Source organism: Schistocerca nitens, chromosome 2 (genome assembly GCF_023898315.1).
Source record: "Schistocerca nitens isolate TAMUIC-IGC-003100 chromosome 2, iqSchNite1.1, whole genome shotgun sequence".
Classification (NCBI taxonomy): domain Eukaryota; kingdom Metazoa; phylum Arthropoda; class Insecta; order Orthoptera; family Acrididae; genus Schistocerca; species Schistocerca nitens.
The window spans coordinates 564,496,252-564,513,501 of record NC_064615.1 but is presented as its reverse complement, the minus strand read 5'-3'; the positions used below and the strand labels follow the sequence as shown (position 1 = coordinate 564,513,501).

General features: G+C 41.7%; 1 protein-coding gene across 1 annotated transcript in view; it reads right to left on the bottom strand.

Moving 5' to 3' along the window:
- The window catches only part of LOC126236606 (transducin beta-like protein 3), a 157,857-nt gene that overhangs the window by 61,457 nt on the left and 79,150 nt on the right, over nucleotides 1-17,250 (bottom strand). The window contains exons 6-8 of the mRNA XM_049946043.1: nucleotides 10,145-10,314; nucleotides 9,853-10,052; nucleotides 2,065-2,268 (exon numbers count right to left, since the gene is read on the bottom strand). Coding sequence (XP_049802000.1) covers nucleotides 2,065-2,268; nucleotides 9,853-10,052; nucleotides 10,145-10,314 — 574 coding nt within the window. The remainder of the gene's footprint in view (nucleotides 1-2,064; nucleotides 2,269-9,852; nucleotides 10,053-10,144; nucleotides 10,315-17,250) is intronic.

Here is a 17,250-nt window from a genome sequence, read left to right as displayed (position 1 = left end):
CAGAAAGGAAACAGAATTATTATCACACACATATATATAAGTAAAACTGGAATTGGGTGTAGCACATTTGGCAAGTACTACAAAATCTTTTATATTGTAAAAGGGGTACTGAATAGAATATATACATAATATGAAACTATAAATTAAAATAAAATTAAATTTAGAATTTATAAAGTTTAATATCCTAAAAAAGTCAATTTATTACCAGAAAAGTACAACCTCAGCATTTACAGGAATGATAAAAACACTCAGTCACAGCACTTGTGCCATCTGAGAACAGGTGACTGTCATAAATCAACAAAAGTATTGAAGAAACATCCACACAGTGACCCCTAAGCAGTGAAAGTATCACTCAATAATTCCTCCAGCAAGGAAACACTGTGTCAAAATGCAATAGGATGTCTTTCTTAAGACCAGCTGTGACAGTGATGCCAATCAACTTTGAGGGATTCACATCGTTCAAAGCTGACATACTATGACCACTGTCTCTGACTGCCGAGGTCAAAATGCGAGCAATTGCTCATGATGGGAGAAGCAGTCTAGGTGGTGAAAGTAAGGATGAGGCTGTGGTGGGGAGGCAGAGGGAGACCAGGGTACAGGTGGAGGACAGTAAAGTGCTGTTTTGGGGTGCATACAAGGACAAGATAGGGATAGGTAGGACAGCTATGTGCAGTCAGGTGGTTAGAAGAAGGGTGGGGAAGTGGGTTGGGCCTTATCTCTCTAGTCACTCACCACCTCTCAAAAGTGCCACTGTCTAGTCCATCATGAGTCAGTACCATCCACGAGTGGAGCACTGAATCACATTCTCCACCAGGGTTCGGACTACCTCTCATTGTATCCTGAAATGAGAATTGTCATACCCACTTTTCTCCCCAACCTCCCACAGCAGTATACTGCCAACCAGTGAACCTACACAATGTCCTCGTCTATCCTTATACAACCCCTGCCCCAACACATTCCCTCATGCCTGATATCCCTGTGATAAACATAGATGCTATATCAGTCCTATTCATCCTCCCAACAGCACCTACTCCATTCCCATCACAATCATCACCTACCCCATCAAAGGATGGACTACCTATGAAACCAGTCATGTGATTTACAAGCTAAACTTCACTCAACGTGGGCATGACAACCAACAAGCTGTCTGTCTGCATGAATGACCACCAACAAACAGCTGGACCACCCAGTTGCTGAGCATGCTGCCCAACACAATGTTCTTCATTTTAATGACTGCTTCACAGGCTGTGGCATCTGGATCCTTCACAACACCACCGCCTCATTTCAATATATTCTATGTTCCTATAACCTTCCTGGCCTCAACCTTTGTTAGTCATTGTCTTCACTCACCTATCCCCTCCCTCGTTCCCTTTCTACAGCCTTCTATTCCACAAGCGCTTCCAGACTTTTTACTTCTCTCCTTTTCTGCTGCCCCCTCCCTCACCCCCAAACCTCTCTCTAACCACCCAAATGCACCTAGCTGCCCTACTCTCTCTCCACGTCATTACTGCATGCTCAACCAAACAGCACTTTACCATCCCCCACCCATACCCTGCTCTTTGTCCACCTACCAGTTTCAGCCTTCTCCTTACGCCCTCCACCCAGATTGCTTCTCCCATCATGCGCAGTTGCTTGCAATCTGGCCTCAGCATCGTGTGTGTATGAGATGCATTTGCGTGTGTGTGTGTGTGTGTGTGTGTTTTGTCTATTTCAAAAGTAGTTCTTCTGACCGAAACCTTGTGTGTTTAGTAGTCTTTTTGTTGTGCTTGTCTGTGACTCAACATCTCCCACTACATGGTGAGTAGTAACCTATCCTTGTCATAAACTGTCATCATTCCATCCTTTTCTACTGTTAGAAGTTATCAATTAATATTCACTTATGGACCAGAACTGTAGGCCTGTGGGCTACAACTGGTAACATGTTTTTAAGTTTGCATTGTTTCTCTTCCACTTGGCTCTCTTATCCACAGATCTAAAATATGCAATGTTATAACCCACTTCTTAATGATCATTGTAATTCAATTTGTGCTGTTTTAGGTTTTAAAATTATCTATAACAACTTACCTTCGCACATGATAACAAAAGTCTAGCATTGGCGTAGCAGGATGCAAGGCCAAGTACAAGATCAGAATGACCTCTCAAAAGTTGGCAATCCATGTTCAATCGCTTGTACAGTTTTATATCTATACTATTAGTGGCTACAGCCAAGTGGGAATTTCCTTCCCCTACAAAGACTACATCCAGTATTTCGTCACTAAACCCTGCCAACTACAACAAAAAGACACATTATTAGATCTCACTTGTCTCATCACACAAAACTGTGCGATATCATGGGGCAAGAGCAGGTTTCACTCTATGAAGATTAATACTACCCACAATAGACATATGCAGGACAATACAGTCAAAAAATTTCATCTTTGTGTAAAACATAGGCAGGTAAACAAATTGTGCTACTGATATGTTACATAAGCATAGCTACAAAAAAAGTCAAGTCACACTGGTGACTATAAACAGACGTTCTTCCGACTTATCACTTACGAATGGAACAGGGCAACAGAGAAATAATAGTGCTACAAGAAGTATCCTTAACAACACACAATATAAGGTAGCTTGCAAAGTACAGATGCATTAGTTTAGCAGTGCATAGAGTTTGATATCTAATCACTGATTGATGTAGTATATCTTGGGCACTGAATATGAGTTCAATGCCTGTTAATATGTTGCATCTGTGGAAAACGTAAGCTTCACGGTGGTTTGGATTCTACAACAAACTGTAGTTTCATATCTGACTGCATGGGTTATTGGTTTGTAAGTCAGAAAAAAGCAAGGGGAAATCCATTCCCAAAATTCCCAGTGAAGTGCTGATGTGATCAAATCAATATTCAGATTGGTGAAAGCTTTACTTTTGTTTGAAGTCACTGAACAGTAAAAGAATTAATGTTAAGGCAGGGAACAAAACCTAGCAATGAGCTAGATCCAAAGTAGCTACAAATTATGATACACGGAACTAACCATAGTTAACTCTGAAATTAATACCATGCAGATATTGTTTACAAAATGAAAAGGAAGTATAGAAGGATAGAGAAACCACAAAAAGACAGCATGAGCACTACAGAGGGATGAAGAACAACAAACATTGTACACATAATCAGTGTAATACCAACATAAAAATATGGAACTGATTCTCAATCTTGTGAGACATAATGAAAATAGAAATCACACAAAAAGGCTATAAAGCATGTAAAGAGACAGACTCATACTGTTAATGATATGGCATTTTGTTACAAATATTTGTTAATTTCTTAAATTTTTCTCTTCACTTATTTATAGTAGTACAAGAAGACTTTGTTTCTAAAGAACAGTTTCCTCTTTGCTGGAAACCAGGAAACAGCAGTTCCTCAGTATTCAAAGATAAGGTTCATGAGGCATTCAAAATCAATTTATACTGAATACCATGTATGCAAGCAATACAAGCTAAATAATAACAAAAAGTTATTTTCACAGGACTATCATTGAGGAGCTGTCACAGTTTGCATATGGCTGTTTGTACAGCTTTGGTAATTTTGAAAAAGTAAATTTTCAATGTTTTTAGGAAAAAGACACAAGAAAGGCACTGATTTGCAGCTTACAATAGAAGGTACAATAAATTAAGCAACAAGGTGACAGGATGCCAAAGTCTCTCAAACTGAATTACTGAGGGGATTACTTGCGATTATACATTCCTTCAGATTTGACATTAAATAGCAAATATGTGTGAAGCCTACAAAAAAGAAATTTATGAGTCTATCAGTTACTCTACATACTGGAGCATATTTTTGAACATATTTAGTTTGATGATGATGACGATGATGTTTGGTTTGTGGGGCGCTCAACTGGGTGGTTATCAGCGCCTGTACAAATTCCCAACCTTTGCTCAGTCCAATCTCGCCACTTTCAGGAATGATGATGAAATGATGAGAACAACACAAACACCCAGTCATCTCGAGGCAGGTGAAAATCCCTGACCCCGTTGGCAATCGAACCCGGGACCCCATTAAAGCAAAAATTTACATTGAGGAGATTTTAATACAGAGCGAGCACAATATATTTGCCTGAATGCAATAATTTATGTCTAAGGAATTATGTTAAGCGCAGATGTGTGGTTATTTGCAAATCGTATCTTAACCCAAAAAGTTTTCGTGGGTACACTTTTACATGTGTTTTGACAGCATCTGATTTCTTCTATACATCATAATTTAGAAGTGTTGCAGTAACAGTGGTATCTATGCAAGACAAAGCACAATGTATTTTGTGGTTTCATGTAACATGGTATCTATTACAGTTCAGCAAGTGCTCCAAAGAGCTTATGATCAAGATTCACCATATGCAAAGAGCATCACAAAGAACCATATGAAAAGTAATAATGACAAGACAAGAAGCGATACACATGGACTTAGTGATGACACTATTGATACCATGTGTTCAGCATTTTAACACAGTCTGCAGAAATTGATATATCCAAAGAAACAGGCATACATCAGAGCAGCGTGATAAAAATTTTACATAAACAGCTGCATTTCATTGCATACTTAGTGCAACTCATGCAACCTTGGGTGCTGCATTTTAACACAGTCTGTGGAAATTGATGCAGCAGGTTTCCAAAATAACAGGCATACCACAGAGAACTGTGATAAATATTTTACACGAAAGGCTACATTTTCTTGCATACTTAGTGCAACCCCTGCAAGCTCTGCAGCCAGACGACAGGCCCACAAGTGATGAGTTGGCTGGGAACATGCTGGAATAAATTGATGCGGGCAATGATTACCTAAATAAAGTTCGATTTTCTGATGAACAGCTTTTCATATCTGCAAGAACGTAGGAAAACAGGCATAATGTTTGGATCTGGGGGTCAGAGAACCCACATGTCGTGGTAAATATGATTAGAGAAAACCTGAAAAAGAATTTGAGTTGTGGCTTGCTGTACAATAAATGTGCAGAAATTTCATTTCTACCACGATACACGAGTAACTGTCACCTTTCCAATGGACTGCTGTAATTTTTTAAGAGTCTTTCTTCAATAGCTGGTGAAATGAGAAACAGTATGGCTTTGCAACAACGTAAGTGCAGAAATTACACATTTATTTTTATACCGAGAATGTGATTTTTTGTAAGCTTCTGATCTGAACTGCCCTCAGTTCCTCACTTAATAAACCACTGTTTCAAGATTTTGTCACAATTGCAACCATATTAGAATGTTGGTGAGGTAACAGTGTGCAATCTCTGTTTTGTTTGCCAAAAGAAGCAAATTTTAATATGGCAACAAGAGAAATGTAAATGTTATTCGAATTTCACCACTGATGAATGAGGGGCTTTCATGTGACAGTAAGTTTTGGTTGCTAAAGGGGCTGGACCAAAGACCACATAAAAAACCTTATACCATTGTATCGTGAAATATTTTGTTTACGAAAACTGACACATGAGCATTACACAAACAAGAATGTGAAAAATTATGGCATACAAAGAGATAGCTGAAATATTTCTAGACTGTATTCCAGCAGCAAACCACACTGTTATAAAAACTAAAATACAAAATGCGAAATGAAGTTCCACAAAAAGATCTTTGTTTATGAGACCATACTGTCGATAGGTGTATTATAAGAATTTACAACACATCAGGTTGCACACATACACAATTAAAAGATGTTTATGTAAAGCTTTCAGTGGCAGCCTTCATCAGTGAAACAGGGACACACATGCAAGTAAGTACACCTCATGCATACATGACCGCCAAATTTAGCATCTCGGGCTGGAATGCAACTATCATGTGGGACACAAGCAGCAATCTGGTGGAGGCTGAACATAGGATGGGATAGCAGTGTACAGGTGGGGGGTGGGGAGTGGTGGAGAGACAAATGCTGTCTGGTGGAGTGTGTAGGGACTACACTGACAACAGGTGCAACGTCAGGAAGTGTTGGGCAGGGAGATGGGGAAGAAAGGAGAAAAAATGGGGGGGGGGGGGGGGAGAGAGGCGGATGTGTTGGCAGAGGGCTGCAAATAAACGGGGTGGGAGATGAGAATGGGGATGAGATGATAGAACAGAGGGGGTGGAAACCATTGGTTGGAGGGTGTGAGGACAGTATATTACTGTTGGTTGAGTCCAGGATAGTTCCACGAGCAGAGAATGTGTTATATGGATAACTCTTATCTGCACAGTTCAGAAAAGCTAGTGGTGGAGGGAAGGATCCAGATGGCTCGGGTAGTGAAGCAGCCATTGAAATCTAGTGTGTTATGTCCATCTGCACATTGATCCACAGGGTGGTCTACCTTGCTCTAGGCCACAGTTTGGTGGTGGCTGTTCATCCTGGTGGACACCTGGTTGTACATGTACCATTATAAAAAGCTGTGCAATGGTTGCAGAAGACCTGGTAAATGACATAGCCGCTTTCACAGGCGGCCTAGCCCCTGATGGAGTAGCATAAACCTGTGACAGGACTGGAAATGCTGGGTGGATGGATTTGGCAGGTTTTGCAAAAGGCTCTGAGCACTATGGGACTTAACAGCTATGGTCATCAGTCCCCACAGGTTTTGCACCTGGGTCTTCCACAGAGGTATGACCATTGTGGCAAGGGATTGGAATTGGAGTAGCGTATGGATGGACTACAATGTTGTGGAGGTTGGGTGGGTGATGGAACACCACTTTAGAAAGGGATGGGAAGTATCTCGGATAGGATGTCCCTCATTTCAGAACATGATGATAGGTAGTCAAAGCCCTGGCAAAGGATGTGGTTCAGTTGCGCCAGTCCGGGGGTGGTACTAGGTTATGAAGGTGACACTACTTTGTGGCTGATTCTTGGGGGTGGTGGGAGGATTGGGGGTGTGAGGGGAAATGGCACCTTCACAGACAGGCACTATCCCCCAGACCTAGTCCACAAACAGATGTTCTGTGCCATTTCCGCTCACACCCCCAAGAACCAGCCACAAAGGAGTGTCACCTTCATCACACATTACCACCCCAGACTGGCACAACTGAATCACATCCTTTCCCAGGGTTTCGATTACCTATCATCATGCTCTGAAATGAGGGGCATCCTATTCGAGATACTTCCCACCCATTCTAAAGTTGTGTTCTGTCGCCCACCCAACCTCCACAACATCCTAGTCCATCCTTACGCCACTCCCAATTCCAACCCCTCACTACAATGATCATACCCCTGTGGAAGGCCCAGGTGCAAAACCTGCCAAATCCACCCACCCAGCACATCCTGTTCCAGTCTTATCACAGGTTTATCCTGCCTCATCAGGGGCTGGGCCACCTGTGAAAGCAGCCAAGTCATTTATCAACTCTGCTGCAACCATTGCACAGCTTTTTATATTGATATGATTACCAAAAAGCTGTCTACCAGGATGCACAGTCACCACCAAACTATGGCCAAGAATGAAGCAGGCCACCCTGTGGCACAACATGCAGCTGAACATAACATACTTCATTTCAATGGCTGCTTCACTACCCGAGCCATCTGGATCCTACCCTCCACCACTAGTTTTTCTGAACTGTGCTGACAAGAATTATCCTTACAACACATTCTCTGCTCATGGAACTATCCTGGCCTCAACCTGCAGCCCTCTGCCAACACATTCGCACATTTTTTCCCTCTCCTCCCCTTTTTTCCCCACCTCCCTGTTAGCAGTGTAGTCCCTACACACTCCACCAGACAGCATTTATCTCTCCCCCACCCCCCACTCGCCGCCCATTCACTGCTATCCCATCCCCTTTGCAGCCTGCACCAGATAGCTGCTCATATCCAATGTGATAGTTGCATTTCGGTCTGAGATGCTGAATTTGGCAGTCATGTGTGCATGAGGTGTGCTTGCTTGTGTGTGTGGATGGCACGTGTCTCTCTTTTACTGATGAAAACTGTGGCCAAAAGCTTTAAGTAAGTGTTTTTTAATTGTGTCTGTTTGCAACTTGACATGTCTTCATTATGGAAAGGAGCAATCTGTCTTTTCCTACATTGTTGATATTCCTACCTGGAGTTTCCATTGTTTGATTATAATAACTAAAGGTATTTTAAATCCATCTTTGCAACTATGGTACAAGAAACAACAGTCCCAAACATAAAAATATCTAAAGAAACATGCAAGCTGACACCGTTTCCTGATGTGACTGAAAACTGGATATAAGAAATCATAAGGAACTCCGACATCTTTTGTAACAATCTCTTTTTAGATGTAGAAAGCAAGCCAGATTGTAAACATGTTTCATTATAGACCACTGATGATATTTTATTTCAATAAAACAAAACATATTTGGTAAAAAAAATACCAATTTGCTTGTAGTTGCAAGGATGGATTTAAAATATCTTCAATAATTTCAGAAATAAGCCCAGAAAGATGTTGGCCTCTTGAAAGAAATACAAAAGGGGAGGATGAATTGTATAAATAACACTATGGTGAGTGCAAATAAAATAATCCTTGTACTATTTTCATTACTGTAGGCTATTACCTGCTGTGTTACGTCCATAATTTGACAGGTATGTGCAATTTTTCTTTTGAGAATTATATGAGTATATAGCATGCAAACTGCCGGTGACTACCACAATTTTCTTCCTAGCACTGTCCGTACTTTCTCTCGAATACATGAACTACTTTCTAAGTGTGAAAACATACTACAATAAACAAAATGCCTGTAAAACACCACACTGTAAATGTATTTGCAGTGAGACAGAGTTCCAACTTCTGATATCCGTTATTTGTGGCCTCTGGCCTGTGAAGATGCACTGGAGTTCTAAGGCTACAAATAAATCTTGAAAATCTGCCAATGTATGCCATACATGAACGGATCCAGCCTGCGGGCAGATCGGACAGACTTCATCCGAGAGATGCAGCCTGGACATTGGTGGGAAACAATGGACCTTACACTGACGAGCCTGATCCATCAGTACCGGCCCACTGTTCTGACCTGCAGTTCAGGCCCACTACGGAAATCCGCTCACATATGATCAGCTATTCACTGCATTGATCAGTCCGTGCAACGGATAACTTATGCAAATGCTTTGAGATCCAAACAAACCACTCCTCATGTCTCCCTGCCACTGTTGTCAGCAGCTGCTCAGCTGGCAGCAAGCAGCAGTGGTGGCACTGACTGAGGGGAGCGATGGGGAGGTGATAAGCAGTAGGAATGATGGAGTAGGGAGGGGCCGCACAACACTCACCAGTTTATCATCTGCACTCAGCCAGCAACAGTGCATGTCATCTGCATAAACTAACTATTCCATCTGTTGAATCACGAAAAGAGATTTTCCATAGTTTTTTTCGAATTTTCCTGACTTTTCCTGACGCATTTGTGATTCCCTCATTTCCACAACTTATTGCAAACGCGGTATATACAAAAAAAAAAAAAAAAAAAAAAAATACGTTATCTGGTATGCTACCATTTGCAATAAACCACACAGAACATTGGTACAAAGCACCCTCAGTCCTACAACACTGGTACAAAGTACCAGCTACCACCGTGGAACAATGGTATCAGAACACTTTGCCATGCAACACTGGCACAAAGCACCCTCTGCCCTGCAACAATGGTATGTATCTAGCATAGTTCCTTAGAAATAAATTTTTGTAATCAGTAACAGATGTTATGCTCACCCTGAGACAATATTTTTCATTGTTATAAGTGTTGTTCATATAAAATGCCACAAAGCTCATCGGTTCACACTAAAACACAGGTCTAAATGTTTTAAATGAAGTGCTGAGAATGAAATACAGTAAATTGAGCTGTGACTAATTTTTACCAGGCAGAAACTCTAGTGACTGTGAGAAACTGTGTCAAGCAAATACCAATAATGAAATTTGGCACTGCATTGTGCTTACCTGTTTCTCACACATGAAGGTATTCAAACTATGCAAAATAATATTATGATCATATGATATGACAGCCAGAGTGCTTGTAGTATGGCAAAACATTAATTTAATGATGGAGAGGCCACCATCTTCAGATGCAGCAGATACTATAGGGTTTTCTTGACAGTAAACTTCACAGCCCCGCTCCACATCCCAAACACGTACTTTTCCTGAAATTTTAAAAAGAAAAAAGATTGTATCCTTGTTTCCTAACTATGGCATTTCATCAAACTGAAAATCAATATACTAGATATATTCTTACCTTTTTCGCCTGCTGTTGCAATATGGATACCTTTCTCAATTGCCAGATTAGGTAGTGAAAATTTCTGAGGTAAGAGAACCAAACTTTCAAGGGATTCATAGACAGGTACTGTACGAACAGAACATTCCTTATCCACGTCCCAAAGAATAAGAATTTTATCACGGCCACAGCTGTAAAGAAGATACTTCAGTTGTTAAAGTTACTACTACTACTACTACTACTACTACTATTATTATTATTGATAATATCAATATTTTATCATTATTAATATTATGAGAAGGAAAGTTGCTACTCATCATATAGCGAAGATGCTGAGTCACAGATAGGAACAACAAAAAGCCTCTCGCAATTAAAGCTTTTGGCCATTACGGCCTTTGTCAACAATACACACACACACACACACACACACACACACGTAACTCACACACACAAATTGCATTTGCGTGAGTGTGTGTACGTGTGTGTGCCCGTATGTGTGTCTATGGTTGATGAAGGCCTTAATGGCCAAAAGCTTTAATTGTGAGAGGCTTTTTGTTGCGCCTGTCTGCGACTCAGCATCTCTGCTATATGGTGAGTAGCAACTTTCCTTCTCATAATATTGTTACATTCCATCCTGGATTTTCCATTGTTGGATTTTATCATTATTAGGTAAAGTAGATTTCCAGTGTGGTTTAGAAAGCACAACTGAAGAGCATTATGGTAAAGTTGTTTTTAAATTATATTTTGCAATATATCTTCTCTCATTCTTGAGTCCATTGCAACGTAATCCCAGTTAACAAAAGTGTATGTGTACAATATTTCAGTCCAGTTGAGAGGAAAGCTTTACTTTCTACTAGAATGTCTACGTAAAAAAAATATATTCAAACGTAAATGAGCTTTACTTTTGGGCATTACACTGTTGACATTACTTTTGGACAACTGGAGTGGAAGATTTTGTTTTGTTTTCCATCACTCCAATAACAGTTTCAAGACTCTCAACAAACAGCCAGAAACATGCTATTTTCAGTGGTTAAAAATTAGTATATTATCATTCATAATATTTCTCCAGTTCCAGTAGCTATGTAAAAAAACTGTTCTCTTCAATATCACAAATTTTGGTTACTCAGTGTTACAACACTTTTGCACAGATTTGTTACCTACTAATTCATTTGTTGTTGTTAGATGTCTCATTTGTTGTTGTTAGATGTCAGCATCTCTGAAATATGCATTCTGAATTCAATTGTCCAAGCTAAAACAAACATTCTCACTATTAGTAATGAACAACAATGTTCTTCTACATTACTGACTGTAAAATGTCTGAAATTCAGAAAACTAAAAAAGATATGTTAGAATTTAATTGTTTTCCCTAAAGAAATATTCTGGCATTTGCTAAAATTGGTTTAAGTTGTGGTAACCCAACGGGCTACTACCTAGATCCCCTGCACCAGCCATCATCTCCGACATCAGATGTTGTCACACAACTGCCACATGTGGTGCAACAGTCACTCGGTGTACACTAACGTGAAGTATGCCCACCTGGAGGAGACACCGCGGGCAACAGACCATACATGACAGCTGCACAGGCACCTCCCAGAACTACTTGTGACATGCCACCTGCATATGCGATCACCCTCAGCATTTGTCCTCAGTCAACTCTCACTCATCATGCTATTTACTAAGCTCGCTAGAACTGCACTGTAGCGGCTCATCATATGGCTACACCATGCACTGTATCTGTCGAGAATTACTGTCCTGTGAGATTATTAAATATACATGTTCTGGAAGTGCCGTCTCATGTTTTTTTATCTTGTTAGTTACAACATAACTAGAGATGACGATAGGATTGTTCATGTTTGTTACATACCCATGGACCCTGCACAATAGGCTACCTTACCAGGTGTGTGGATACAAGTCGTGCTCCAGCAACTTGGGCAACAGCAGTTAGATGGACAGAAACATCAGAAAGCCTTGTTGTCCCCATTGCTGTCGACTACAAATTTGCCACCACTCCCACCTTACAAGACACGAGAATAGTAGGAAGCATACGAGAAGTGTCTGTGGTAGCACTTTGCCACATTCCAGGTAACTGATGAAGCAAGTGATTTTATTAATCACTTTCCTGTTGCGTATCTCACGCAGTACGTACCAGCTAAGGTGCAAACTGGCCCCTCTCACAGAACTGGCACATCTGTTCTTTGACAAATTAACTACCAACTATTAACTACCCACTTTTACTGACACTGCTACGTCATTGAACCGAGGTGGAATTTTATCATTGTTGTAAACGACCAAATCAGTTATACACACTTGGACGGCTGAGCTGCAGGGAGTCAGTAGGATATGTCATTTTGTAATTCCAGTAAATAATGAATCACATGCAGAGGTGATGTTTAGGGGTGTGATCATTAGGGCAGTTCTGTATAAGGAGGTATGTCAGAAAGCTCTACAATTGAGGACCCTCCTTGAGAAGAAATTTTAAAATGGGCCCAATCCTATGAAGTTTCCCAGGATGCAGGCCATCAATTAGAGTTCCAGGACAAGGTGGTGGCTCTTGCAACACACTCTGGAAAGGGATCCAACTTTGCTGACACAGAAAATATAGCAACAGTGAAGTCTCCCCCCCCCCCCTCCCCGACCGGTGCTTGTTTCCATCATGCCCAGACTATATTTCAACATACCAGGCACTACTGCCCTGACAGGTGGGCACAGTGCGAGGCGTGCCAGAAGGAAGTAGATCTGGTGTCTGTCTCCCACACTCTGGACAAGAAACAATCGCCTTGACAAGACCCAATGGACAGTAATGTGATTTCATCAGGGTCACACACTGCAGTGGTGTCACAAAAGAAACTGTTCACTATGCTCACTTTGTGCAATAAACAATTTCAGCTACAGCCTGACATCCCTGTTAAACTCTTAAACATATCTCCAGCTGGGAGCACCTCTCCTTCAAAAAAACAAATCTCCAGCTGGGAGCACCTTTCCTTCAATTCATTGCCCACTGCTTCGTGGCATATAACAAACAACACAATCACAGCAACATACAAAAATGTCATAAGACACTTTCTATTTGGGATTGATACTTTTTCTGCTTTAGAATTTGTAATATGTGACTTGGCCTATGTGGTCTCTGAACAAATACCATTCCAGGAACTGGAAATCCTCAGCAAACGTACCTTGACATTTTCTCCGTTGGTCTAGGAAATGGGAAGAATTATAAGGTGCACATTGCACTAATGAAATCAGTGCAGAATGCTGTCAAGAATGAGCTAGATAGATTTGTAGCCTTGTATGTCATTGAACTCCTGTCTGTAACTGAGGGGGAAACATCTTTGGTTCTTGTGAAAAACCCATCAACGAAATTGCACCTGCGTAGAAACTTAAAGGTTATGATTAATTCCCCCACAGAGATCGATATATATCCCATTCCGAAACAAAAAGAGCTATATTCCGCACTCATGGGAAGCCACTACTTTTTGAAGCTTATTTACATCTACCCTGCATGAGGAATTGCAGAAAGTCCTGGTAGTTAACACACCACACAGATTATACTGTTTCAAATGCTTAGTTTCCAGGGTGTCCTAAGGCCCATTGATCTTTCAAAGATTCCTCAAGCAGCTCCTGCAGGATGTCCAAGGCTGAATACATTATCTACACGACGTTGTGGTGATAGGTGCCCCAAAGAAAGAACACTTGGGAAAGTTGTGGCACCTGTTACAGGTTTGCAGGCCTATAATGCAATCTTGAAAAACCTCCGTGTTTCAACTGTTGCTTGAATACATTGGCTACATCATCACTCATTAAGGTATTAAGCCCACACAGAAGCTGGTCGAAATCATCACTCCACAGATTGAAACATGTTCCAGCAAAAATAATGTACTATTGGAAATGTATCGCAGATGTGGTGTCAACAGCGCACCTGCTCAACAATCTGTGGAAGAAGAGTGTGCCTTTCGTATGGTCGGAGGCAAGTGAAAAAACATTCAAGATCCTGAAGATGCCCCTCCTGTTGGTACCATATCTCACCACATTTCAACCAGGCATACAGCTAGTGGTGGCAGCAAACACCTCTGAACGGGGCCTGGGATCGAAGACACACAATGCTGTACAGAAGAGGTACTCATAAATCGAAAAAGAGACCCTCATGTCCATCTTGGCACTGAAGAAATTTCATGTATTCTTATTGGAACAAAGTTTCACCTCTTTATAAGGACTATGAGCCGTTGATGTCTCTCAGTCAGTCCTGCAGCAATGCTACCTGAGAGGACTGGCCACCAACTCCAGTACTGTGAACTCTTTATCAGAAGGCACAATTATGAAATTCCCTTCTGTAATACCACCCAATTTGACCATGCAAAAGTTATCTCCTGATGGGGCCAGAACCAGAGTGGGACCAAGACAAGATGATCTGCTTCCAGTTGTATGTAGAGGCTAAACAACCAGTGGATGATTTTTCCATCACGGGGACCCATGTGGCTGAGGCCAAGGCCAAGGACACCATCTTACAACACATACAGTGGTACATAAACAGCGCTGGCTGAACTGTATTCCCGACTGAGCTTCCAACCTGTTGCAGGATTACTTCTACTTCCAACATTGGCTAATCTAGTGGATGGAGTTATGCTGCTGAACACGGATCAACAGTCTCCCCATGTTCTCCTACAGGAAACTCTGTGCCCAACAATCTTATAGCACTTGCACCAATGTCACTGAAGTGAACTAAACTGCTTGCCCTACACCAAGTGTAAGGCTGAGCATAGGCTAGCATGTTGAACATGTCCACAACTGTCATCAGTATGAACAATAGTAGTAGCTCCCCACCAAACATTCTCACTCTGGCTGATGCCCTCACACCAGTCGGAGCAAGTTCATGTCGACTTCGCAGGCCCCATCCTGGATACAACCTGGCTGATTGTCCTCCAACTTTCTGTATGTGGTCAACTAATGGACGACGAATGTGGAGGCTATGGTTGCAGCGCTATGCGGAATTTTCATTATTGAAGGACTTCCTATCATACTGGTGTCAGACAATGAACCACAGATTCACTTCCAGGTTTCCAGACAGGCTTTTCTGCAGAAATGGCATTCAGCACCTGCTGTTGCCTTCTTTCCACCCTCAATCAAATGGGGAATTCAAAAGACTCATGCAGATATTTAAAACACAGATGAAGAAATATGTGTCCAACACTCACAGAGATGAGGCACTAACAATTTTTTGCAAATCCTAAAGGTTGACGTTGATAAGTCAGATGAGTCCAGTGGAACTATTTCACGCCCGTCATCCCTGCATGCTCTTCCAACTCATGTTGCCAATGTCTCTGGGGCTGCCTACAGTATTGTCTCCATGCTTCCGACTGAGCATCAGTGTTTGTGTGTGTGTGTGTGTGGGTGTTTTTTTTTTTTTTTTTTTTTTTTGGGGGGGGGGGGGCTTCAAATGCCAGGACAAATGCATTGCAGCAGTACGCCGGTAGCAGTGACATGCCATCAAAACCAACTCCTGTGGCATGCAGCCAGCCACCACCGTCTCTGGGCCAACCAGCAAACACACATTGCAGTGACACCACCTTTCATTTCTCTTTCGCCGGACCCTCCATTATCTCCCCTCGTGCTCCCCAGCTGTTCGTGTTACCTCTGGTTCTCAGCACCGTTCACTAATCATTGCCATTCTCTCAAATCCCTCTGTAATGGACCAGATGTCTGAAAAATACTGAACTGCAGTACTGGTCCCAGTGGCACTGCTCCTACCACTGCAGCTCCAGTCCATGCCAGGACCTGATGGGGGGCCTCCACTAACAGTGTCACACTCACCAAAACTCCAACTGCACCACCAGGTGAGGACCATCCAGGCATACACTCCTGCTATGCTGACAGGGAGCTGGTAAAACTGGAGATGCCATTTGACAGTTTTGAAGACATCAGTACACTGCCCGGCCACTTGGCTGGGTGGGAGTCAATTTACCGAGAAGCAGCTTGCCGATTCCCCATGAAACAAGGGATACAGCAACCCACAGAGCTGCAACCTAGACATTGGGCATCAGCCATCATCTCTGACATTCGCTGCATGACTGACACATACAACGTGACAGTCATTCCTTGTCCATTATTGCAAAGGGTGTTCAGCACGGGGAGACAATGTGGCCAAGTGACCATGCACAATGGCTGAGCAGGCACCTCCCAGCACCACCTGCAATATTCCATCTATGTATGTGATCGCTGCTGGATGATCATCCTCAGTCTTCTCTCGTTCATTGTGCTACAATATGTTACATCCTTCAGATAATACAAATTGGTGTGAAACTTAATTTATGATTATTATACACAAAATATGAATGACAACAAATAAATATTCTCAAAAATCTAAGTTACAACAACTTTGTACATTATAGGATTTTCTTCTCTCCCTTTTTTGAAGCATTTCTTGTTATTTTAATTATTGACTGTATTAGTACAATCATATCAAGGATAAAGCAGGCAGATGCACTAATATTTATGCATAGAATTTGTTATGGTGCAAAGTCAAGCATCTTGACACCTGTCACAAACGAGAGAGCAGAGAGGGTTATGAAGAAGATATCAGCCAATCGCACGCTGACCAACCCCTCTCCAGGACGACATGACAGCAGCGACCTCTTCACTTAGAGGACATAAGCACCGTGCCGACTGATTGTAGCCCATTTCTACAGCAGCATCAAGATTACGCACTTCAAGACCAGCGACTTAGGAATTGTACATACTGAAGAGATTTCTTATTTGCATGTCGCCCTTTGCTTGTGACACTTCTGTGTTATTGTCAAACTTAAGTATTGTCATTGTTCATTTCGTAATAAAACTCATTAATGCGATTTTTTTTTTTAATGTTGTCTAGCGATCCGAGAAGGCTGGTTTCCTGGACCCCACATATTTGACAAGTAGGCAGGATTGAACAGAATTCATCTGGCAACTGCTAACTATTATGGTAATTATCTGCTTTCTTCTAAATCTTCAGAATTTACACCAACAACTTCATAGCAGATTTCTCTCAGCTATGTTGTAACACCGCAACACAGACGTAAATGTTACCTTAACAAAATTTCCATACTGGGACATTACACATTGTCTGTATCTGTTGTTGTGGTTTTCAGTCCGAGAAC